Source organism: Scyliorhinus torazame, chromosome X, assembly GCF_047496885.1.
Source record: "Scyliorhinus torazame isolate Kashiwa2021f chromosome X, sScyTor2.1, whole genome shotgun sequence".
Classification (NCBI taxonomy): Eukaryota; Metazoa; Chordata; class Chondrichthyes; order Carcharhiniformes; family Scyliorhinidae; genus Scyliorhinus; species Scyliorhinus torazame.
In genome coordinates, this window is record NC_092738.1 from 14,231,710 (window position 1) to 14,258,677 (window position 26,968).

At 49.1% G+C, this 26,968-nt stretch overlaps 1 protein-coding gene across 4 annotated transcripts in view; it reads right to left on the reverse strand.

Moving 5' to 3' along the window:
* The window catches only part of LOC140405528 (formin-like protein 3), a 923,557-nt gene that overhangs the window by 451,040 nt on the left and 445,549 nt on the right, over positions 1-26,968 (reverse strand). For all 4 annotated transcript variants that reach the window (XM_072494084.1, XM_072494083.1, XM_072494082.1 and 1 more), the window contains exons 3-5: positions 22,960-23,040; positions 20,944-21,020; positions 5,300-5,383 (exon numbers count right to left, since the gene is read on the reverse strand). In XM_072494084.1, the coding sequence (XP_072350185.1) occupies positions 5,300-5,383; positions 20,944-21,020; positions 22,960-23,040 (242 nt within the window). The remainder of the gene's footprint in view (positions 1-5,299; positions 5,384-20,943; positions 21,021-22,959; positions 23,041-26,968) is intronic.

The window sequence follows — 26,968 nt, forward strand, 5'->3', positions numbered from 1 at the left end:
TTCTGCTCTCCCTTGTGTGCGTTTTCGGCCGTCCCGAGATACCCTTTAAAGCACGCCAGCCAGTGCTTGAAGATTGCTGCTGAGTTCGCCGCGTCGGGGCTATGTCGCAGACACTCCAGCTAGCTTATTAAATTGATGCACGATCAATGACCACTAAAGCGAGATTGTAGTCCAACTGAAGGCTTGGATGTTTCCCCCAGCAGCTTAAGTACAGAATGAAGGCTGCTGGGGCGGCACGGGTTCTTATACCCCGCCTAGCAGGGCGGAGCTATCATACATTCTAACCAATAGAAAGCAGACAGTTTCCACCAATGGTGCTTTAGCCTATCAGGTACCGTAATACCGATAATACCACACTAAGGTTCTATACAGCTGCAACATGACTTGCCAATTTTTATACTCAATGCCCCAGCCAATGAAGGCAAGCATGCCGTATGCCTTCTTGACTACCTTCTCCACATGTGTTGCCCCTTTCAGTGACCTGTGGACCTGTACACCTAGATATCATAGAATTTACAGTGCAGAAGGAGGCCATTCGGCCCATCGAATCTGCACCGACTCTTGGAAAGAGCACCCTACCCAAGCCCACGCCTCCACCCTGTCCCTTAACCCAGTAACCCCACCTAACATTAAGGGCAATTTGGACACAAAGGGCAATTTAGCATGGCCAATCCACCTAACCTGCACATCTTTGGACTGTGGGAGGAAACCGGAGCACTCGGAGGAAACCCACGCAGACACGGGGAGAACGTGCAGACTCTGCACAGACAGTGACCCAAGCCGGAATCGAACCTGGGACCCTGGAGCTGTGAAGCATTTGTGCTAACCACTATGCTACCGTGCTGCCCCGACTTATCAGACCAGTTACATTTTCCTCCAAATCATTTATATATACTACGAACAGCAAAGGTCCCAGCACTGATCCCTGTGGAACACCACTAGTCACAGCCCTCCAATTAGAAAAGCATCCTTCCATTGCTACTCTCTGCCTTCTATGACCTAGCCAGTTCTGTAGCCATCTTGCCAGCTCACCCCTGATCCCGTGTGACTTCACCTTTTGTACCAACCTACCATGAGGGACCTTGTCAAAGGCCTTACTGAAGTCCATATAGACAACATCCACTGCCCTACCTGCATCAATCATCTTTGTGACCTCCTCGAAAAACTCTATCAAGTTAGTGAGACATGACCTCCCCTTCACAAAACCATGCCGCCTCTTACTAATACGTCCATTTGCTTCCAAATGGGAGTAGATTCTGTCTCGAAGAATTCTCTCCAGTAATTTCCCTACCACTGAAGTAAGGCTCACCGGCCTGTAGTTCCCTGGATTATCCTTCCTACCCTTCTTAAACAGAGGAACAACATTGGCTATTCTCCAGTCCTCCGGGACATCACCTGAAGACTGTGAGGATCCAAAGATTTATGTCAAGGGCTCAGCAATTTCCTCTCTAGCCTCCTTCAGTATTCTGGGGTAGATCCCATCAGGCCCTGGGGACTTATCTACCTTAATATTTTTCAAGTCGCCCAACACCTCATCTTTTTGGATCTCAATGTGACCCAGGCTATCTACACACCCTTCTCCAGACTCAACATCCACCAATTTCTTCTCTTTGGTGAATACTGATGCAAAGTATTCATTTAGTACCTCGCCCATTTCCTCTGGCTCCACACATAGATTCCCTTGCCTGTCCTTCAGTGGGCCAACCATTTCCCTGGCTACCCTCTTGCTTTTTATGTACGTGTAAAAAGCCTTGGGATTTTCCTTAACCCTATTTGCCAATGACCTTTCGTGACCCCTTTTAGCCCTCCTGACTCCTTGCTTAAGTTCCTTCCTACTTTCCTTATATTCCACACAGGCTTTGTCTGTTCCCAGCCTTCTAGCCCTGACAAATGCCTCCTGTTTCTTTTTGACAAGACGTACAATATCTCTCGTTATCCAAGGTTCCCAAAAATTGCCGTATTTATCCTTCTTCCACACAGGAACATGCCGGCCCTGAATTCCTTTCAACTGACACTTGAAAGCCTGTCACATGTCAGATGTTGATTTACCCTCAAACATCCGCCCCCAATCTATGTTTTTCAGTTCCTGCCTAATATTGTTATAATTAGCCTTCCCCCAATTTAGCACATTCACCCTAGGACCACTCTTATCCTTGTCCACCAGCACTTTAAAACTTACTGAATTGTGGTCACTGTTCCCAAAATGCTCCCCTACTGAAACTTCTACCACTTGGCCGGGCTCATTCCCCAATACCAGGTTCAGTATAGCCCCTTCCCTAGTTGGACTATCTACATATTGTTTTAAGAAGCCCTCCTGGATGCTCCTTACAAACTCTGCCCCGTCCAAGCCCCTGGCACTAAGTGAGTCCCAGTCAATATTGGGGAAATTAAAGTCTCCCATCACAACAACCCTGTTGCTTTTACTCCTTTCCAAAATCTGTCTACCTATCTGCTCCTCTATCTCCCGCTGGCTGTTGGGAGGCCTGTAATAAGCCCCCAACAGTGTGACTGCACCCTTCTTATTCCTGATCTCTACCCATATTGCCTCACTGCCCTCTGAGGTGTCCTCCCGCAGTACAGCTGTGATATTCTCCCTAACCAGCAGCACAACTCCGCCACCCCTTTTACATCCCCCTCTATCCCGCCTGAAACATCTAAATCCTGGAACGTTTAGCTGCCAATCCTGTCATTCCCTCAACCAGGTCTCTGTAATAGCAACAACATCATAGTTCCAAGTACTAATCCAAGCTCTAAGTTCATCTGCCTTACCCGTAATACTTCTTGCATTAAAGCATATGCACTTCAGGCCACCAGTCCCGCTGTTTTCAGCAACATCTCCCTATCTGCTCTTCCTCAGAGCCATACTGGAAATAGTAAGAAACAGCAGCTGGCATAGCCACTCTTGCCCCGTGAGTCAGCACTATCTTTCAATGAGATCATGGCTGATCAGATCCTCAGTCTCAACTTTACCTTCCTGCCTGTTCCCAAAACCCCTGACTCCTCCACAATAGCTCAAGACCCTGTCTCTCTCAGACTTGAATATATGTAACAGACACTGGAGGGGGTGCAGAGGAGATTCATTATGTTGATTCCAGAGTTGAGAGGACTGGCTTAAGAGAGGCTGAGTAGACTGGGACTATACTGGAATTTAGAAGGATGAGGGGGGATCTTATGGAAACATATAAAATTATGAAGGGAATAGATAGGATAGATGCGGGCAGGTTATTTCCACTGGCGGGTGAAAGCAGAACTAGGGGGCATAGCCTCAAAATAAGGGGAAGTAGATTTAGGACCGAGTTTAGGAGGAACTTCTTCACCCAAAGGGTTGTGAATCTATGGAATTCCTTGGCCAGTGAAGCAGTTGAGGCACCTCTTTGAATGTTTTAAGGCAAAGGTAGATTTTTGAACAGTAAAGGAATTAAGGGTTACAATGAGCGGGTCGGTAAGTGGAGCTGAGTCCATAAAAAGATTAGCCATGATATTATTGTATGGCAGAGCAGGCGCGAGGGGCTGATGGCCCACTCCTTCTCCTAGTTCTTATTCTGTTATGTATTCAATGATCCAGCCTCCACAACTCTCTGGGGCAGAGAGTTTCATAGATTCACGATCCTCAGAGCAGAACTTCTTCCTCATCCCCAACTTAAATAGGTTCTCCCGTTTTTTTAGTATAAATTTAGATTACCCAATTCTTTTTTTCCAATTAAGGGGCAATTTAGCGTGGCCAATCCACCTACCCGGTGTTGTGTTATGCTGCTTCGGATAACACGGGCTGCTACTTGATGCAGTCTTAACTAAAGGATGCTCCAGACTCTGACATGAGTTCAACGTGTTTATTGAACTATTAACACAGTTCTCAAAATGAGTTTGACTCTCTGCCAATCTAACTGTGGTAACTCAGTCTAACTGTAGCAGCTTGCTCTAAGCCACGTGCTGGGGTGTGATGCTGCTGAACAACCCTGTCTAACTCGCTAGATGTCTGTCTGTGGAAAGAGGCAGGGTGTGAGCGCCTCATCCCTTTTATAGTGTTTATGTTATACCCCCTTGTGGTGATGCCACCTCTGAGTGTCCTGACTGCCCATTGGTTGAGTCCTATTCTGAGTGGTCATTGGTTGCATGTTTGCATATCATGACACCCTGCACATCTTTTTGGGTTCTGGGGGTGAGACCCACACAGACACAGGGAGAATGTGCAAACTCCACTCTGGGCTTGAACCTGGGTCCTCGGCGCCGAGAGGCAGCAGTGCTAACCACTGCGCCACCATGCTCCCTTAAATGGGTTCTCACTCTCATTCTGAAACCTTATTCTAGACTCCCCCATGAAGAATAACATTCTCTCAGCATCCATCCTGTCAAGCCTCCTCGGGGCCTTAAGATCAATAAGACCACCTCTCTTTCTTTTAAACTCCAATGAGTATTGGTCCAACCTGCTCTACTTTTCCTCATAAGCCAACCCTTCATCGAGTAATCAGCCCAGTGGACCTTCTCTGAATGGCCTCCAATGCAAATATATTCCTCCAAGTAAGGAGACCAAAAACATACACAATACTCAGGGTCCTGTCTCACCAATGCCCTGAGTTCCCGACTTACATACTCCTTCTCCTCTAGCAATAAAGGCCAACATTCCATGAGGAAAAATTCAAATAAAAAAGAATAATAAATTGAAAAATCTAATTAAAAGGCCAAATTTGGGAGCAATAATGGCATCAACATTGGAAACCCTTACAAAGCAGGGAAGCCGAACCTATCCACAGAAACCTTCTTGAAATTGAACCTATAAAATATATTATGCCCACATAAAACAGGTGAAACCCACCGGACAGCCGATAGGAGCCAAATTAACTTATCGACCGCAAACTCTGGCGACATCCCGCTTATTCAAATGGAAGGCAAGGCTGCATGCTGTCCACAGGCCTCATTTCTGTGCAACAGGTGGACGGACTTGAACCGAGTCAAATTCTGCAAATTATTGGGACTTAAATCCAAGATGTGAAGGGAAGTTACAGTCTCCATTTTATAGGGCCACCCAAGAACTCAGTAAGTATATTCCCACACAATTCGCTTGCCACAAATGTATTCAAAGGAGCTTAAATTGTTTAGGCCGTTTCAATGCATCCACTCCTAACATCTGTTGTGACCAAACTTCCGCTGTTGAAGGATTTCAAGGATAACAGAGATAAGAAATGAAAATCAGAGAATGAAGTCTTGAATGGAACAAATTTTTTTTTAAAACCACAAGTGGGGTGGAAGAATGGAGATGGAGATGTGAGATACCAGGCAACACTTCCCTCTGGCTACTTACATGACTCCACACTGTGCAAAGGAAAGATAGTCCACCAGCACATTGAGACCCTGGTTTTCATCGTTTAAAAATTCTCGTACCCATCTGGAAGAGAACAAAACAGATTTAACACATCGTCAGCCTTGTGTACTTGTCCCCTTCCCTAGACCTGCCAGGGCTGTACCCGTCAAGAGAGCAATCAAACAGTGCAGGGTAACCCCATCAATAGCCCATCAACTTTGCCATCAAACAGTTCAGAGAAGGTTTATCAGACTAATACCTGGAATGGGCGGGTTGTCTCAGGAGGAAAGGTTGGCGAGGTTGGGTTTGTACCCGCTGGAGTTTGGAAGAGTAAGAGGCAACTTGATTGAAACATTTAAGATCCTGAGGGGCATTGACAGGGTGGATGTGGAGAGGATGTTTCTTGGGGGGGAATCTGGAAGTAAGGGTTTAAAATAAGGGGGTCGCTCATTTCAGACAATGATGAGGAGAATTATTTTCTCGGGGGGGGGGGGCGGGGGGGTGAGTCTCTGGAATTCTTTTCCCCAAAAGGCAGTGGAAGCCTAATCTTTGACTATTTTTAAGGCAGATGTGGATACATTCTTGATTAACAAGGGGGTGAAAAGTTATTGAGGGAGACGGAAATGTGGAATTGAGGTTACAATCAGATCAGCTGTGCTCATATTGCATGGCGAGGCAGGTTCGAGGGGCCGAATGGCCACCTCTTGGTCCTAATTCATAGATTCATACACAAGTCTTTTTGTTTTTTAATGTTTTTATTGGGTTTTTGTTCTACATAACACAATATAAATACACACAGAACGATAAGACTTTTGCAAGGGACGTTATTTACATTGCAGTCGGTTTTTGTTATTTACATGGGTTTAAATTGTTTCTTCTTTTCGTTCTTTTGTTTTTTTTCCCCTTGCCGTGTTTCCTGTGGCCGTTGTGGTCCACTGTGTCTCCTTTCCCGCCTGTGTTCCCCTCTCTTTTCTCCCTCCTGGCTCCCTCCATTGTTGTCCCCGCCGCACTGCTCTCCCGCTAGGTTCGGTTTCGCTTTCTTGTTTCCCCGGGCCCTCACCCCTCCCTCTCACCCCCCTCTCTCTTTCCTTTTGTGTCTTGGCTACTTTCTCCTTATCCCTGGCTACCTAGTTGCTGGCCACAAACTGGTCCCGGAACAGTCGGGTGAATGGCTCCCATTTTTTGTGGAAGCCATCTTCCGACCCACGGATGGTGAATTTGATTTTCCCCATTTGGAGAGATTCCGAGAGGTCGGACAGCCAGTCTGCAGCTGTGGGTGGTGCTGCCGACCGCCAGCCGAGCAGCTGGCGGGCAATCAGGGAGGCAAAGGCAAGGGCATCCGCCCTCCTCCCCATGAACAGATCTGGCTGGTCTGATACCCCGAAGACCGCCAGTTTCGGGCATGGCTTCACCCTCATCCCCACCACTATGGACATTGCCTCGAAGAAGGCTGTCCAGTACCCAGAAAGTCTGGGGCAAGACCAGAACATGTGGGCGTGGTTGGCCGGGTCTCCTTGGCACCGTTCACATCTATCCTCCACCTCCGGGAAGAACCTGCTCATTCGGGTTCTGGTCAAGTAGGCTCTGTGTACCACTTTTAGCTGCGCTAGGTTGAGCCTCACGCATGTGGAGGTAGAGTTCACCCTGTGCAGTGCTTCGCTCCAGAGTCCCCACCCTATTTCGAGCCCCAAGTCCTCCTCTCACTTCTCTCTTGTCGTGTCCAGTTTGACGTTGGCCCTCTCCATACATGGCGCTACAGTTCCCTCTGCCTAAGATGTCTGCGTCCAGCAGTTCTTCTAATAGTGACTGTCGCGGTGGTTGTGGGCATAGCCTTGTTTCCTTCCGGAGGACATTTTTAAGCTGCAGGTACCCGAGTTTGTTGCCCCATGTTAGTTGAAATCGTCCCGTCAGTTCGTCCTGTGTTGTTACCCTACCGTCGGTGTATAGGTCCCCGACTGTCAGTGTCCCCCTCGTCCTGTCTCCACCTTTTAAAGGTGGCATTTGTGAGAGCCGGCGTGAACCTGTGGTTGTTGCAGATGGGGGCTTGTTTGGACATTTCACTTTGCTGAAGTGTTCTCACAGTTGGTTCCACGACTGGAGTGTTGCCACCACCACTGGGCTGTTTGAGTACTTCTTGGGCAGGGATGGGAGTGCTGCCGTGGCTAGGGCCCGGGGGGGGGGGGGGGGGAAAGTCTCCTTGCAGGAGTCCTCCTCCGCACGCACCCACTCGGCCTCTGGCTCCTTTATCACCCCTTCATTCTTTCTGCAGTCGCTGCCCAGTGGTAATACGGCAGGTTTGGGAGGGCTAGTCCCCCCCTGGATTTAGTTTTCTGTAGGACCGTCTTTGGGATCCTTGCATCCCCCCCACCCCCCTCCCCCCATTACGAATGCCATGATTAGTTTGTCTAGTGCTTTGAAAAAGGCCTTGGGGATGTAGATCGGGATAGATCTAAGTAGGAAGAGGTACCTGGGCAGCACGTTCATTTCGATCGTCTGCATTCTCCCCGCCAGCGAGAGTGGGAGTGTGTTCCATCTCTGCAGGTCCTTTTTAACTTCCTCGGTCAGACTGATCAGGTTCCATTTGTGGATCCCCGCACAGTCGTGTGCGATTTGGATCCCCAGGTAGCGGAATTTGTGCCAGGCCTGTTTAAACGCCAGTCCCACCAGCTCTTTCCCTCCCCATGTGGGTTCATTGGGAAGATCATTTGCATTTGCAGCCCTTCGTCACTGGCCCTCTCGACTTTGGCCATGGTTCAGTTGCCTCTGAGCCCCAGCGCATTGTGGGTTCAAGTCCCGCTTCAGAAACTTGAGCAAAAAATAATAATTTTAAAAATCGAAAAACATGTCAGTGCACTGCGGAGGGAGTGCTGCACTGTCAGATGAAAAGTTAAACCAAGGTCCCTCTCTTCCTTGCCAAGCTCCTTGCAAAGAGGTGCAGGGGGAGTTCTCCCCGGTGTCCTGGCCAACATTCACCCCTCAATCAACTTCACAAAAACAGATTATCTGTGGCAGCTTGCAGTGCAGAAAATTAGCGGCCGCATATCCTACAGATTCCAATGCAGGGATTGCCTGCACGGCGTTCTGGGTCAATCTGTGGTCATGAAAAATGCTGTATCAATGCCAGTCTGTCACTTTTTCTTTCTTGTTCATCCATAACTTGCCCGGCTGTGGGTTGGTTAACTAAGCGGGGATTCATGGCTGCGCTCTCTCTGCCCTCTTTCTCAGCAGAAGCCAAGAGCAGAATGGTATTTATTTGCAGCAAGGGCGACCTTAGTATCCACATAAATAGTCAAAGCACGATATTAAAAACAGACTGGAGAAGGGCAGTGACTGTGGAGGGTCGCAGGGCTGGAAGAGATTGTGGAGGTGGGGGTGGGGGGCTGTGGAGTGGTGTGAAAACAAGGATGAACATTGTTTAAAAATAAAACGAAGATTTTCAAATCTGAACAATTTTAACAGAGGCCCAATAGATGAGGCGTTCCTCTCTTTTGCCTGGGCTAAACCCGAGGTCCCACGAGCGCCCCCACCCCCACACCCCTAGTGTATCCTGTCTCGTTGAACAATCACAGGCCTATTAATTTTCATTATGGAGAAGCGGCAACGCGTTCTGATTTGTGGGAAGTGGGTCACTTCCTCCTCCATCACACCATTCCGAGTGAAGTTCAGGAGTTGCTGTCCACATGCTGGTCCTATACCCAATACGGCACATCAGCCCGGGCCCTGCGGTATTCTGAATGCGCCCTGTTGCCCAAAATAGCAGTCGCTGTAATAGGCAGGAAATGGAGGCCCAGCCTCAGGTCGGATGTTTGCTGCAGGCAAATTTTTGTTTCCCCTGATGTGGCGGAACTGAAGTGACACAAGGTCACGGACATTGTTGTGGTTCCATTTTTATTTATTTATTTGCTAATAAAGATGCTATTTCTGAAGGTGAATTATCTCCTCTCTTTGTTGGCCAACATTGTCTCCTTTGTCCTCTATCCATTAGCTTTTGTCTTCAAATCCCGCCTGGAATGGAAGTTTCCTCCATCTTATTGCTGGTTCTTTTTCCTGAAGCAATGATTTTAAGCAAAAACAAAAAAAATCCTTGACCAAGAAATAAAATAAGATTCCCAAACACACCCTAATCAGGAGGAACAAAGCAAAGAGCTCCTTTGACGGTCGTTTGGTGTGCTGGTGTGATACGGAGGCAAAGAGTTGAGAAAGCATGCAAGCTCAACTGCCAGCCGGAGTAGAGTTATCTGATTTCGGCCTAGTTAACTTGACGTGAATACCCCATCAACAAAAATTACCCACTTTCATACATGGAAGTATGGGAACTTGGCGAGGAAATGGGGCAAGCAAGGTGGTAAAAATCGATGGCCAAATCCACCACAGATCTACAGGGGTTGAATGGCTGTTGCTAGTAATCCAGAGGCCTGCACTAATGATCTGCAGGCGCAAGTTTCAATCCTACCACAGGCTGCTGAGGAATTTAAATTCAGTAAGTAAATAAACCTAGAATTTAAAAAGACTTTTTTTCTTTTTGATTGGATTAATTATTGTCACATGTATCAGTACACAGTGAAAAGTATTGTTTCTTGCATGCTGTACAAACAATGCATACCGTACATAGGGAAGGAAGGAGAGACTGCAGAATATAATGTTACAGTTATAGCAAGGTGTAGAGAAAAGAAAAGAGTTAGAATGAAGTTTTAGAAGCATAGAACGAGAGTAAGATAGAATTCGAGGGTATGCTGGGCATAGCTTGCAAGAAGTCGCCTCGCTCCAGCGTCATCTTGGAAAACCGAGCGTCAAGTCATTGTAACCATAAAACTACCAGGTTGGCGATGAATTCCAACTGGTTCACTGATACCCTGGAGCCATCTTTACCTGGTCTGACCTACATGTGACTCCAGACCCACAGCAATGTGCTTGATTCCTAAATGCCCCTCTGAAACGGCCTAGCGAGCCACTCAGTTGTATTCAAGGTGGTGACACAAGACCACTTTTGCAAGGGGCAATTCGGGACGGGCAACAAATGCTGGCCTTGCCAGTGCCACCCATGTCCTGTGAATGAATACAAAAAAATCTTGGGAAAGACTGTCTTCTTGCAAGGAATATGAAGCACGCGGTGTTTATTCCCCCCAACCGACTGGAAGGGAAGCAGGTTATTCCAGTAAGAATAATGTTAAAAATCTCAAGGGGTTACTGAAGTCCGCTCTCAATCATAGTGGGCTCTCTCCTCATCCCATTTTCTTCCCCTGTAACCGACTCAGCCTTAACACCAGGAACACACAGGGGTCGACCCCTGTTCCAGCCAGAGGTAAACCTGGGGCCTTCCTCCTCAGCCTAGCTTTGTAAAACAAAACAAAATCACGGCACTTTGCCAAGGCTCGATGAATAAAGGCCAAGGACCTGCCTTTGGCCGCAGAACTTAACAAGGAGGGAGAGAGAATCTCTTCAGCCTTTGGCCCAATGTGCTGAGCAATGTCGACAATGCACCCAGAAGCCAGGCGTCCGTTTGGCAAAAATCACATCACTTGCGCAATACACTGTGACAAAATGAAGAAAAATAATCAATTCTCTGACGGGCCTGGAGGTGGACAACAGAAGACAAAAGATAGCAAGTGCACAAGATAACATGACCTGCTCGACACTAGCAGGTACAAGCGAACCCTGAAAACGTCACTGTCACACAACGGAGGCTGGGCGACCGTCGCCTAATCCTGGTCAATCTCCCACTGAAGAGACTGCAGATCAGGGCAAACGGAAAGGGAACAGGAAACCGAGGGCGGGCCAACAAGATAGGCCCGACTGCGAGTGGAATCTGTGGATGTGCATTCGGGAACTCACATCCTATATCAACAACATTGCAGCTTATTCTGGTTTTGGCATCGCCGCAAAAACTGTTTACACTCAGCGCAACTGTTTTCAACAGAGCTTCCCAGGCAAACGGCACAGCTGTTTATCTCCAAAAATCCAACCGACTTAGCTATGCAACAATATACACAGCCACCTACCAGGCGACAAAGAACCTTGGTTAGACCTCTGTTAGTGCAGGAGTTCAGACCCCCATAATGAGAAGAATAGACAGCCACTGGTCAAACTGCAAAGACGATGTACCAGAACGGAGAGGTTGTGCCTGCCCGAACAGGCTGCTTATCATAGAAAAGACAAGTGCAAGAGATGCCTTGATTACGAGGATAGGTTGAGTAGACTGGGACTGTACTCATTGGAATTTAGAAGGATGAGGGGGGATCTTATAGAAACATAGAACATAGAAAATACAGCACAGAACAGGCCCTTCGGCCCACGATGTTGTGCCGAACCTTTGTCCTAGATTAATCATAGATTATCATTGAATTTGCAGTGCAGAAGGAGGCCATTCGGCCCTTTGAGTCTGCACCGGCTCATGGAAAGAGCACCCTACCCAAACTCAACACCTCCACCCAACACCAAGGGCAATTTTGGACATTAAGGGCAATTTATCATTGGCCAATTCACCTAACCCGCACATCTTTGGACTGTGGGAGGAAACCGGAGCACCCGGAGGAAACCCACGCAGACACGGGGAGGACGTGCAGACTCCGCACAGACAGTGACCCAAGCCGGAATCGAACCTGGGACCCTGGAGCTGTGAAGCAATTGTGTTATCCACAATGCTACCGTGCTGCCCTTAAGAACAAATAAATCTACACTATATCATTTTACCTTAATCCATGTACCTATCCAATAGCTGCTTGAAGGTCCCTAATGTTTCCGACTCAACTACTTCCACAGGCAGTGCATTCCATGCCCCCACTACTCTCTGGGTAACGAACCTACCTCTGACATCCCCCCTATATCTTCCACCATTCACCTTAAATTTATGTCCCCTTGTAATGGTTTGTTCCACCCGGGGAAAAAGTCTCTGACTGTCTACTCTATCTATTCCCCTGATCATCTTATAAACCTCTATCAAGTCACCCCTCATCCTTCTCCGTTCTAATGAGAAAAGGCCTAGCACCCTCAACCTGTCCTCGTAAGACCTATTCTCCATTCCAGGCATCATCCTAGTAAATCTTCTTTGCACCTTTTCCAAAGCTTCCACATCCTTCCTAAAATGAGGCGACCAGAACTGTACACAGTACTCCAAATGTGGCCTTACCAAAGTTTTGTACAGCTGCATCAGCACCTCACGGCTCTTAAATTCAATCCCTCTGTTAATGAACGCGAGCACACCATAGGCCTTTCAAAGATGTATGAACATAGACCCCAAGATCTCTCTGCTCCTCCACATTGCCAAGAACTCTACCGTTAACCCTGTATTCCGCATTCATATTTGTCCTTCCAAAATGGACAACCTCACACTTTTCAGGGTTTAACTCCATCTGCCACTTCTCAGCCCAGCTCTGCATCCTATCTATGTCTCTTTGCAGCCGACAACAGCCACAACTATCAACAACTCCACCAATCTTCGTATCGTCTGCAAATTTACTGACCCACCCTTCAACTCCCTCATCCAAGTCATTAATGAAAATCACAAAGAGCAGAGGACCCAGAACTGATCCCTGCGGTACGCCACTGGTAACTGGGATCCAGGCTGAATATTTGCCATCCACCACCACTCTCTGACTTCTATCGGTTAGCCAGTTCGTTATCCAACTGGCAAAATTTCCCACTATCCCATGCCTCCTTACTTTCTGCATAAGCCTACCATGGGGAACCTTATCAAATGCCTTACTAAAATCCATGTACACGACACCCACTGCTTTACCTTCATCCACATGCTTGGTCACCTCCTCAAAGAATTCAATAAGACTTGTAAGGCAAGACCTACCCCTCACAAATCCGTGCTGACTATCCCTAATCAAGCAGTGTCTTTCCAGATGCTCAGAAATCCTATCCTTCAGTACCCTTTCCATTACTTTGCCTACCACCGAAGTAAGACAAACTGGCCTGGAATTCCCAGGGTTATCCCTGGTCCCTTTTTTGAACAGGGGCACGACATTTGCCACTCTCCAATCCCCTGGTACCACCCCTGTTGACAGTGAGGACGAAAAGATCATTGCCAACGGCTCTGCAATTTCATCTCTTGCTTCCCATAGAATCCTTGGATATATCCCGTCAGGCCCGGGGGACTTGTCTATCCTCAAGTTTTTCAAAATGCCCAACACATCTTCCTTCCTAGCAAGTATTTCCTCGAGCAGACCAATCTGTTTCACACTGTCCTCTCCAACAATATCGCCCCTCTCATTTGTAAATACAGAAGAAAAGTACTCGTTCAAGACCTCTCCTATCTCTTCAGACTCAATACACAATCTCCCGCTACTGTCCTTGATCGGACCTACCCTCGCTCTAGTCATTCTCATATTTCTCACATACGTGTAAAAGGCCTTGGGGTTTTCCTTGATCCTACCCGCCAAAGATTGTTCATGCCCTCTCTTAGCTCTCCTAATCCCTTTCTTCAGTTCCCTCCTGGCTATCTTGTATCCCTCCAATGCCCTGTCTGAACCTTGTTTCCTCAGCCTTACATAAGTCTCCTCCATAAGATTATGAAGGGAATAGATAGGATAGATGCGGGCAGGTTGTTTCCACTGGCGGGTGAAAGCAGAACTAGGGGGCATAGCCTCAAAATAAGGGGAAGTAGATTTAGGACTGAGTTTAGGAGGAACTTCTTCACCCAAAGGGTTGTGAATCTATGGAATTCCTTGCCCAGTGAAGCAGTTGAGGCTCCTTCATTAAATGTTTTTAAGATAAAGATAGATAGTTTTTTGAAGAATAAAGGGATTAAGGGTTATGGTGTTCGGGCCGGAAAGTGGAGCTGAGTCCACAAAAGATCAGCCATGAACTCATTGAATGGTGGAGCAGGCTCGAGGGGCCAGATGGCCTACTCCTGCTCCTAGTTCTTATGTTCTTATGTAGAACAATACGAAGTCTTACAACACCAGGTTAAAGTCCAACAGGTTTGTTTCGATGTCACTAGCTTTCGGAGCGCTGCTCCTTCCTCAGGTGAATGAAGAGGTCTGTTCCAGAAACACATATATAGACAAATTCAAAGATGCCAAACAATGCTTGGAACATCTTTGAATCTGTCTATATATATGTTTCTGGAACATACCTCTTCATTCAACTGAGGAAGGAGCAGCGCTCCGAAAGCTAGTGACATCGAAACAAACCTGTTGGACTTTAACCTGGTGTTGTAAGACTTCGTACCGTGCTCACCCCAGTCCAACACCGGCATCTCCACATCATATGTAGAACAAAGAAAACAAAGAAATGTACAGCACAGGAACAGGCCCTTCGGCCCTCCAAGCCCGTGCCGACCATGGTACCTGCCTAAACTAAAACCGTCTGCACTTATGGAGTCCTATCCTTCCATTCCCACCCTATTCATATCTAGATGCCCCTTAAATGCCGCTATCGAACCTGCTCCCACACCCTCCCCAGGCAGCACGTTCCATATATTTACCACCCTCTGTGTAAAAAACGTGCCTCGCACATCTGTTCTAAACTTTTCCCCCCGCACCTTAAACCTATGTCCCCCAGTACTTGACTCGCCTACCCGAGGAAAGAGAACCTGATTATCCATTCTGTCCATGCCACTCATAATCTTGTAGACCCCTATCAGGTCGCCTCTCAACCTCCGTTGTTCGAGTGAGAACAGACCGAGTAAATGATGAAAGGGTAAACGTAGAGAAGAGGTAGGGAGACCAGAAGCAAGGACAACAAATGTAAGATCGCCACTAATAAATCCAGTCGGGAATTGAGGAGAAACGTTTTTTTACCCAGAGTGGGGAGACGATTTGGAGGTTGCCATCACAGGGAGGGGTTGAGGTGAAGAACTTAATTTAGCAAAACGCACGAGAGAGAGAAAGGGATATGCAGATTGGGCAAGATGAAGTCGGAAGAAACTAGAATGGCATTTTTCAGTGCGAATTTTGTTTGAAAAAAGTTAATTAAATATATTTTTTAGATTCCAAGGGCCAATTTAGCGTGGCCAATCCACCTACCCTGCACATCTTTGGGTTGTGGGGGTGAAACCCACGCAGACACGGAGAGAATGTGCAAACTCCACACGGACAGTGACCTAGGGTCGGGATTGACCCCGGGACCTCGGCGCTGTGAGGCAGCATTGCTAACCACTGTGCCACTGGGGGGGCAGGGGGGAGAGAGAACAGAAACAGGAAATGGTTCCAATTTTAAATGTAAGGCCCTTTTAAAAAAAAGACAACAGTTTTAAAGCCAGGGTGGACCCGAAACAGAGCGAACGTTCTGGCAACTGAAGATAAATGCGAGGTGTGAATCCGTCAGCGTCTGACACGTGGGCTGAGGAACCCAACAGTGGGAGGATTTGGAAAAATGCACCGAATCACAATCCACTCCTTCAGAGAAGTCGGAGACTTTAAACAAAGGGCCTCTTCCAAAATGCAAGCCCACCTTTCTCTCTCTCGGAGGCTCAGCACATAACTTGCTCAAGTTGCCTACACAGTAACGATGATTGCACTCTGAAGTAATTCGTCACCTTGAGGCACTTGGGAGGGTGCAAGGGAGGCAACACATGAAATAGATACATGGGAGTCTCTCTCTTTCTTTCTGGAAAGTCTATTGAGCAGGACGATGAATTTCTGGCCATTCTGCCATATTATTAAAGCTTTGTTTCAAAAGATTTTCTCAGCTGCTGTGACTGCAATGAGTCCATTCCTGTCAGGTACAAGTCTGCTGTTTCCTGCCCATTCTGTGGAAAGATCAGCTTCAGGAAACTTTGAAGCACAGATATTTCGAAACTGGTTGATGTGTCACTGACCCACTCGAACAGCCTGAGAAACTAACTCACTTTGGAAGTTAAGTACAAACTCTGGGACTCGCAACATAGAGAGAATACTGCGTTTATTCTTTTTCAAGGAGTTTTTAATGCGACATCAACAAACATTGCACGTATCCCAAATGTGCATGTTTCTTCAAAATTCTGACACCTCGCTCTCCAACGGGATGGACAATCCGGGAGCTGTTTCTCAGCACAGTTTCCCAGGCGAGATGCATGTGCACAACTGTTTATCTCCAAACATCCTGCCAAGCAGGCCATGCAACAATGCGATGCACTACGCCATCTGCAAGGGGATTGTGACTCGGGACTGGCGTTATCACTGGATCTAGTAGATTCAGCAGTCTGTAGGAAGCCATTGTACAACAGATAATGGAAGGCTTTTCCTCTCAGCTATTTGAGTCCAAGCTGCTGTGTAATTGAGGCTATACAATGGCATATCCGAAGCTGCGTTTCCACCATTCACTTACCAACTCCCCACCCCAGTCCTTAACAGATTATATCCCTTTTCATTCAGGCATTTCCTTGGCTTAACCCTTAAAATGCCTTTTTCGTTTCCCCCTGTGGTACCCTCAATAACAACGCTTAGCGTGTAAACGGTAAAGAAGGTTTTAATAAACTAAGAACTAGACTGGTGCCGAGACGTGTGACCCAGGCGTGGAGTAGATGCAGCTTGCGCGGCCCCAGGATGGGAGTCTCTGAGGAGTCCAGGTAGGCCTCGAAGCATCGGAGCCAGTATTTTAAAAATTCCTTTGCATCCGGTGTCCGTGCTTCCAGGTTGAGCTTCTCTGGTTTTAGGCCTGCGTCCATCCTGATGTAGTTTAGTTTATTAAATTGTGGTACCCTCAATAACGACGCTTAGAGTGTAAATGGCAAAGGAGGCTTTAATAAACTAAGAACTAGACTGGTGCCAAGACGTGTGCTAACAGCTACGCCGCCCACAAGTCGGCCCCTTATATACGGCTCCCAGATGGGCGGAGCCGGAGGCGGAGTTCCCCAGGGTTCCAAGCCCGGTCTTAAAGGGGACATCACCTTACATGATGACAAGGGTACAGTGTTACAGTAGCCGTTCATCACACTTATATACAGCTTCCTGGGGGCGGAGCCGGAGGCGGAGTTCCCCAGGGTTCCAAGCCCGGTCTTAAAGGGGACATCACCTTACATGATGACAAGGGTACAGTGTTACAGGAACCATTCATCATACCCCCACATTACAAAGCCTGCAGCTCTTCCTTTTTTTTATTGGTATTTCTTTTAAACGTGCAGTAATTAGAGTTTCAGTCCAACTGTGGCTTTCCACTCACACACTGATTGATGGCTCTTCAAATCCGAACTTCACGCTTACCCTGTTTTGACAATTACTATCAAGCCTAGAACTTTGTGTCTGAAATTTAACCTGGGTCCATGCTCTCCAGTGCAACAATGGGTTTTTGCATTTAAGAACACTTCTCGCTGCCCTTAATAACTGGAACATGCCCCCACTCCTCGAGAACCACTTCAACGTGTCCACGAAACACCAACTTGTTCAACCCACCTTAGCTCATTCCGTGCAGTCCTCCCATCCCAGCAATCAACTGACTCGTCAATGTGCTCCCCATCGCCACCATCTTACCCAGAAGGCCATTCCAATCATTGCTCAGCTTTTGCACAAAATGGTTCCTGATGCTTGTCCAAATTTCCTCTCACCAATTTGAATTGGACCCCCCCCCTCCCACCCCGCTCCCCCCTTCTCTGAATGCCCGTGTGACCTCTCCTCACAAGTTAGACACAGCTCCCAAAGCCACCCCGGTTACACTTCTCTGAACTCTCTCCCACCCACTAATACCCATCTGAAGGTTGATGCCCCAAACAGGCGGCACAGTGGCACAACGGGTGGCACAGTGGTTAGAACTGCTGCCTCACAGCGCCAGGCACCCGTTCAATTGCAGACTTGGGTCACTGTCTGTGCAGAGTCTGCACGTTCTCCCCGTGTGTGCGTGGGTTTCCTCCGGGTGCTCCGGTTTCCTCCCACAGTCCAAAGATGTACAGGTTAGGTGGATTGGCCATGATAAATTGCCCCTTTGTATCCAAAAGGTTAGGTGGGGTTACTGGGTTATGGGGACAGGGTGGGGGAGTGAGCCTAGGAGGGTGCTCTTTCCAAGGGTCGGTGCAGACTCAGTGGACCGAATTGCCTCCTTCTGCATTGTAGAGATTCTAAGCTATGGACAATGGCGGGGTCACCCTGAAAAACCTCTGCCTCCTCCTGATTTCTCATTCCTTTGGGGTCTCAGCATCCAGCAGGCTCCTTCTGAGAGGGTGGGCTTCCTAATCGTACACCCTGGTCACCAAATTATCCCACCTCAATCTAAGGCCTCATTCATCTGTCAGCCCTGTCCTCGTTGACCAATCACCGGCAAACTGTGCATCTTCCACCCACAAGCATTCAAATTGTGAATTTGACTTCTGTGCCTGTTTGACCTTACCCCTGCAATTGTCCTTTAGCACATTTCAGTTCACTGACTGAGACCCTCCTCTCGTCCCAGTCCCCAGGTTTGACTCTCTCTTCGAGAAGTCCGCAGCTTCCCTCTGTGCCTCTCGTGTCGTCCAAAGGGTCCACCGGGCACCCTTCACCATCTCCTCACAAATGGCAACCCCACCTGCCCCATCCCACTCTCTGACTGTCCTTCCTGCCCAGTGTGCCAGCAGGAGGCTGATCTTGCCCATCTTCATCCTGTGCACTGTACCCGTTCCATTTCTGACCCTGTGGACTCTGCCAGTGGATCGGCTCTCACCGCCCCTCTTTGCATCTCCCTCCCCGTTCGCTTGTGAGGAAGGTCGCAGTGAACTAATCGTGGACAATTACATCGGCCTAATGGAAACCTGGCTGAGAGGGGTAATGCCACCTTCTCCCCCATAACTGCAGCACACTGTGATGGTGTGGTTTGGCGCTCATCAAATCACACCTTAGCCTGACCTCGATCTCCTCCAGGAATATCTCACCCCCGTTCCAAAACTCTCACCTCTCGCTCACAACCCTGTTCCTCCACAACCTGACCAATTTTCTCACCTCGATATGGTCACTGCTTTCCTCTCTCAACCTCTACACTGAGTGACTTCTTCCTAACCTGCAGATCTTTGGTCACTAAGGGACAATTTAACATGGGCAATCCACCTAACCCGCACATCTTTGGACTAAGGGACAATTTAACACGGCCAATCCACCTAACCTGAACATCTTTGGACTAAGGGACAATTTATCATGGCCAATCCACCTAACCTGCACATCTTTGGACACTAAGGGACAATTTAACATGGCCAATCCACCTAACCTGCACATCTTTGGACACTAAGGGACAATTTAACACGGCCAATCCACCTAACCTGCATTTCTTTGGACACTAAGGGACAATTTATCATGGCCAATCCATCTAACCTGCACATCTTTGGACACTGAGGGACAATTTATCATGGCCAATCCACCTAACCTGCACATCTTTGGACACTAAGGGACAATTTAACATGGCCAATCCACCTAACCTGCACATCTTTGGACACTAAGGGACAATTTAACACGGCCAATCCACCTAACCTGCACATCTTTGGACAGTAAGGGACAATTTAACATGGCCAATCCATCTAACCTGCACATCTTTGGACACTGAGGGACAATTTATCATGGCCAATCCACCTAACCTGCACATCTTTGGACACTAAGGGACAATTTAACACGGCCAATCCACCTAACCTGCACATCTTTGGACACTAAGGGACAATTTAACACGGCCAATCCACCTAACCTGCACATCTTTGGACTGAGAGGAAAAACTGGAGGAAACGCACGCAGACATGGGGAGAACATGCAAACTCCCACAGGCAGTCTCCCAAGGTGGGAATTGAACCCGGGTCCATGGTGCCGTGAGGCAGTGGTGCTAACCACTGTGCCACGATGCTGTCCGTGTTCTCTCTCCTACGAGTTCAGAGTCCTCATATTCTTCTTCGATTTCTCCCTCTTTGCAAACTCCACGTATTCAGTCAGCCCCATCTCGTATGGCCTCACTACTCCCCATCGCATCAGTCCTGGACAATACATCTCCAATCATCTCCTTGTATCGCACACCACACACATCCCCCTTCAAACCAAACTTCCTTCTGTATCCACCTCTGAACAAAGCTCTTCCTCATTTCATTCATCTCCTTCTGTGGCTGAGTGTTATGTTTCCTTTGTAATGCTCCTGTAAGCGTCTCAAGACATGCGGTTACATTAATAATAGCACAGTGGTTAGCACTGTTGCTTCACAGCACCAGGGTCCCAGGTTCGATTCCTGGCTTGGGTCACTGTCTGTGCGGAGTCTGCACGTTCTCCCCGTGTCTGCGTGGGTTTCCTCCGGGTGCTCCGGTTTCCCCCCACAAGTCCCGAAAGACGTGCTGTTAGGTGAATTGGACATTCTGAATTCTCCCTCTGTGACCCGAACAGGTGCCGGAATGTGGCGACGAGGGGATTTTCACAGTAACTTCATTGCAGTGTTATTGTAAGCCCACTTGTGACACTAATAAATGTTTTTATTAAAAGGCGTTACATCAATACAAGACATCGGAGCGGTGTGCACCACTCCCCCTAAAGAACAACGGGAGCATCTTCAACCACTTCAATCCTGTTTCTTAAAGCCCTCCCCTAAATCCTTAGGCCATGTCATCTTTGAAGATCCTTTCTTTATGACCACCTCGCCTAATCTCTCTCTCTCCCCCTAGCTGATAGCCGCTTCCTCACTGATTTCAATTTGGTCAAGTGCCTGGAGACGAGACTGCGGACATGTTGCTGCTCTTCTCATCGATCTCCAATGAACACCACCCAGAGGAGGGTAGAAGTGTGCAGCGCACTCACCCAATGTAGTTGGTCCGGAGGGAGATCTCAAGCTCCCGCAACACTTTGGTTGATTCTTGCACGCGGCGTCGAAATTTCTGCAATCAAGAATAGAAGGCGTGAGGTTAGCAGAGGGTGCAAATTTGAACATAGAACATACAGTGTTGAAGGAGGCCATTCGGCCTATCGAGTTTGCACCGACCCACTTAAGCCCTCACTTCCACCCTATCCCCGTAGCCCAATAACCCCTCCTAACCTTTTTTGGTCACTAAGGACAATTTTATCACGGCCAATCCATCTAACCTGCACGTCTTTGGGCTGAGAGAGGAAACCGGAGCACCCGGAGGAAACCCACGCACACACGGGGAGAACATGCAGACTTCGCACAGACAGTGACCCGAGGCCGGAATTGAACCCGGGCCCCTGGCACTGTGAAGCAACAGTGCTAGCCACTGTTTCGTAATGGTGACAGTTGGTTCTCGGAGATGGGAAGCTGAGCCCCTTATGCCAACCTCCCTTTTATTTTCACAAGATACGAATGATAGAAACAACAAATCGAATTTCCCCTCGTTTTCTCCTCCGTGTTTTCCTCTTCACCACCCCTCTCCAAAGATATGCAGGTTGGGTGGATTGGCTATGCTAAATTGGCCCTAAGTGGAGTTACGGCTTGGGTCAAGGTAGGGGGCTCTTTCAGAAGGTCGATGTAGACTCAATGGGCCGAATGGCCTCCTTCTGCACTGTCGGGATTCTATGATACTCGGAGGGTTGCCCTCTCTAAACACTGCCCTTGTAGCCAATCACAGAGCTGTGGGTTACTTGCGCATTGTACTTAACAGCATGGAAACAGGCCTTTTGGCCCAAACTGCTCCATGCTATGTTTGCACTCCAGCCGAGCCTCCTCCCACCTTATCAGCATATCCTCCTATCCTTCTCTCTCACACATGTTTATCTAGCTTCCCTTTCCACGTATCTATGTAAATCGCCTCAACTGCCTGTGGTAGTGAGTTGCCCATTCTAATCACTCTCTGGATAAAGAGGTTTCTCCCGAGTTCTTCATCGGATGTGTTAGCGATTGCAATCAATCTTTGTCTTTCCCCTCCTCTCTCTCCTTCTCTCGCTCTCTCTCATGTGAAAACCTCTGTCACCAGAACATAAAGCGAGCTTCTGAACCCACTGCCCATTGGCATATGAGAGGGCATCGTTATGCCAACCCACTGAGCAACCAATTGAAGGACAGCTACAATTGTTCCTTGAGCCTCTCGGGAGCCATTTCTTAGTGCAGACAAAGATCTTGTTTGATTTGTGGTGAATTCTGGGCAAATTAAGGGGAGGGTCAATGGAACCGAGAATTGAATCCACCGTCATGCGGTTGACTCTGAACCTCCCTCAAAAATGGCCACTCGGTTCAAGGGCAATTAGGAATGGACAACAAATGCTGACCTTTCCAGGGACACCCACAACCCATGAATGAATAAAGAAAAAAAAAAGAATGCTTGGCAGCAAACAAGCTATTTTCTGACATTTACTTCGAGTGGGGAGCCTTGCTTGCTGAGAGGAGGCCCTATTGGATTTTGACCAGAATTCCTGACCTGTGACCTTTCTGGCACGGAGTAAGAAGTCAGAAAATGACTGTGTGGGCATCCAGCACCCCCAAGCTGAGAACAAAGCCAACAGTTTTATTACCAGGCAAGAAAGCCGCCCGTCTTAACTCAGCACGCTGGCATCAAAACAGCAGCCAGTGCCCGATGTCATCACCAGACCGCGATCTAAAATGGCCATCAAAGACCCCGGTCAGTCAAGCTGCCTGTCCAGAAGTCTCAAGTCAAAATCGTCGGAGGGTGGGGGGGTGGACAATTTATGGCCCCATGGGTAACGTTACAATCATCCCCTCAATGCCAGAGGCGAAAGGACGGTGCAAAGGCCTTCATAGAAAATATTTTTAAATAGACACAGCTCATGTGTCGTGTCACCATTTGACAGAGGCTCCCAGCATAAAAAGTATTTTCTTCATGAGTGCGTAACTAAAGTTCCTTTTACCTTCCTGGTGACTCCTGGGTCCAAGTAGCTCTTCAGTTTCTGGATGTAGGTATGTGGGGGATTCTTCACCTGAAAACGTTCCTGACAATGCAGAGAGAAACAAAGTTGTCAGGTGACCATTCAGTCTCAAACACAACAGGGAGCAAAATGAAAAGCTCCCTTCAAAAACCCACCTGGCAGACGCAGGAGCTGCTCAATTGTAAATCGACATCAATAGAGTTTCGACATTGAGAACAAAATGTTTTCACCTCACCTAGAATAGCGGGCTTATGGCTAAACAAGAAGAGGGGAGGTGAGGAGAACTTTCGTCACATGGCAACATGATCTGGAATGCACTGCATGAAAGCAGTAACTTGCAAAAGCGCGTTGGAGAAATATTTGCAGGGCTATGGGGAAAGAGCAGCGGAGGGAGACTAATTGGATTGGTCCACCATAGAGCCAGCACAGATGCATTGGGCTGAATGGCCTTGGGCTGTGTGATGAATGGTTACTGTACCCTTCACACCATGTAAGTGATGCCCCTTTAAGACCGGGTTTGGAACCCTGGGGGACTCCGCCTCCGCCCACCAGGGAGCCATATATAAGGTGACACCCTGTAGGCGGCACCCAGTAAACACACGTCTCGGTCACTAACTAGTTCTCTGCTTATTAAAGCCTTCATTTACCATTCTACACTCTCGTGTCGTTATTGAGGGTACTACAGGCTGAATGGCCTCTATGTGATGCTATGTCACAACAGATGAACACACAGGTAGTGCAAATCATTGCTGTACCTGGGGTGGATTAACTGCCAGATCTCTCCCCCACCCCAGGCCTCACAAATGCTTCAGGAGACTTCCGGTTGCGGCGATGCGGAGCTAAGCCGCACATTTTGGCAGCTCCTGCTTTAACAGACTTTTGGGCTCTCCAGAGGAGCCCCAACGGGAAATTTTTTGATTGAATCCCGTGTGGGAAGGTTAGCGGTGGAGCTTCGGAGAAAGAGGCTCTGGAGCAGCGGCAAAAATGAGGGAGAAAAAACAAGATGGCAGAGGCCGGAGATCGAGCAGCATGGGGGCCGGACCAGCAGGAATTCCTCAGGCGCTGTGTGGAGGAGCTTAAAAAGGAGGTGCTGGCGCCAATGCTGTTGGCGATCGAGGGGCTGAAGGAGACCCAGAAGACCCAGGCGGTGGAGCTCCGCGAGGTGAGGGATAAAACGAATGAGAACGAGGACGAGATCCTGGGCCTGGCGGTAAAGGTGGAGGCGCACGAGGCGGTGCACAGGAGGTGGGCCGAGAGACTTGAGGTCCTGGAGAACAGGTCGAGGAGGAAGAATCTCCGGATTCTGGGTCTTCCCGAAGGAATGGAGGGAGCTGATGCCGGGACGTACGTGAGTACGATGCTCCATTCGCTGATGGGTGCGGAGGCCTCTCCGACCCCCCTGGAGCTGGAAGGGGCTCACCGGGTCCTGGCGAGGAGACCCAAGGCTGATGAGCCGCCAAGGGCGATAGTGGCAAGGTTCCATCGCTTCGCGGACAAGGAAAGTGTGCTGAGATGGGCCAAGAAGGTGCGGAGCAGTAGATGGGAGAACGCAGTGATCTGAGTATACCAGGACTGGAGCGCGGAGGTGGCAAAGAGGAGAGCTGGCTTCAACCGGGCCAAGGCGGTGCTGCATAGAAAAAGAGTCAGGTTCGGCATGCTGCAGCCTGCGCGACTGTGGGTCACTTATCAGGACAGACACCATTATTTTGAAACGCCAGAAGAGGATTGGACCTTTATCCAAACGGAAAAATTGGACTTGAACTGAGGGGCTGTGGTTGTGGGGGGGATGTTGGTTTTATATGGGGTTGTAAATATGGGTAAAGAATGCTTCATGGGTGGGATGATGGATGGGGATGTGGGTAGAGTTCTTATTAAAATTCTTTCTTTTTTCTGTTGACGAGATAGTGGGGAATGTGGGCGTTGGTGCTGGAGGAGGTGAGACTCGGGGATGGGGAAACTGGGATAATGGCCGCAACAGGAGCTGTGCCACAGGGGGCGGGGCTGGCTCGGGAAAGCGCGAGCTTTTTCCCGCGCTGGGGGGGGGGGAGATCAACGGGAAGGCGGGGGAAGCCGGGGTCAGCAGAAGTCAGCTGACTCACGGAAGTAGTATGGGGGAGCAAAAGTGCTAGATGCGGATCTAGCGGGGGGGCGGGGGGGGGGGGGGGGGGGTAGAGGGGGGGGGAACAATAGGGTTGCTGCTGCACTGGCCGAGGGGGGAACTGAAAATGGAAGAGATGGTCAGGGCGGGGGTTCCCCGTCTGGGGGACTTGAGGGTGCGGGAGGCGCGGGCACGGACTGGCCTAAGATACTGGATTCATGAAACGGATGTTGGGGCGTATTCCAGACCTGGAGGTAGGGAGCTTGATAATGGGGGGGGATTATAACACGGTGCTGGACCTAGCATTAGATCGCTCCAAATCTAGGACGGGGAAGAGGCCGGCTGCGGCCAAGGTGCTTAGGGGGTTTATGGATCAGATGGGGGGAGTAGATCCGTGGAGATTTGTTTGGCCTTTGGCCAGAGAATTCTCTTTTTTCTCCCATGTACATAAGGCCTACTCCCGGATAGATTTTTTTGTTCTGGGCAGGGCATTGATCCCGAAAGTGGAGGGAACGGAGTATTCGGCCATAGCCATTTCAGACCACGCCCCGCATTGGGTGGAGCTAGAGCTGGGGGAGGAGAGGGACCAATGCCCGCTGTGGCGGTTGGATGTGGGACTGCTGGCAGACGAGGAAGTGTGCGGGAGGGTGCGAGGGTGCATCGAAAGGGATCTGGAGGCCAACGACAACGGGGAGGTGCAGGTGGGAGTAGTATGGGAGGTGCTGAAGGCGGTGGTCAGGGGAGAGTTAATCTCCATCAGGGCTCATAGGGTGAAGAGAGAGGGCAGGGAAAGGGAGAGGTTAGTGGGGGAGATTTTAAGGGTGGACAGGAGATATGCAGAGGCTCCTGATGAGGGACTACTCAGGGAGAGGCGAAGTCTCCAGACGGAGTTTGACCTGTTGACCACAGGGAAGGCAGAGGCACAGTGGAGGAAGGCACAGGGGGCGATATATGAATGGGGGGAGAAGGCGAGTCGGATGCTGGCACATCAACTCCGCAAGAGGATGTCAGCGAGGGAAATAGGTGGAGTCAAGGGTGGCAGGGGGACTACGGTGCGGAGTGCAGGGAAAGTGAATGAGGCTTTTAAGGCCTTTTACGAGGATCTGTATAGGTCCCAGCCCCCAGGGGGAAAAGAGGGGATGCGGCGATTCTTGGATCAGTTGAGGTTCCCAAGGGTGGAGGAGCAGGAGGTGGCTGGTTTGGGGGCGCCCATTGGGGTGGAGGAGCTGGTTAAAGGACTGGGGAGCATGCAGGCGGGGAAGGCCCCGGGGCCGGATGGGTTCCCGGTGGAGTTTTATAGGAAGTATGTAGACCTGTTAGCCCCGTTGCTGGTGAGGACCTTCAATGAATCAAGGGAGGGGGGGACCCTGCCCCCGACAATGTCAGAGGCGACGATCTCTTTGATATTAAAGCGGGATAAGGACCCACTGAAATGTGGGTCATATAGACCGATCTCGCTCCTTAATGTAGATGCTAAATTGCTGGCAAAAATGTTGGCTACGAGGATTGAGGACTGTGTCCCGGGGGTGATTCACGAGGACCAGACGGGATTCGTAAAGGGTAGGCAGTTAAATACTAACGTGCGAAGGCTCCTAAATGTGATAATGATGCCATCAGTGGAGGGAGAAGCGGAGATAGTGACAGCCATGGACGCGGAGAAGGCCTTCGATCGGGTAGAGTGTGAGTATCTCAGGGGAGTGTTGAGGAGGTTTGTGTTCGGGGGAGGGTTTATTAGTTGGGTTAAGCTCCTGTATAAAGCCCCGGTGGCAAGTGTGGTCACGAACCGGCGGAGGTCGGAGTATTTCCGGCTGTATCGAGGGACGAGGCAGGGGGGCCCCCTGTCCCCTCTGCTGTTCGCATTAGCAATTGAACCTTTGGCCATGGCGTTAAGGG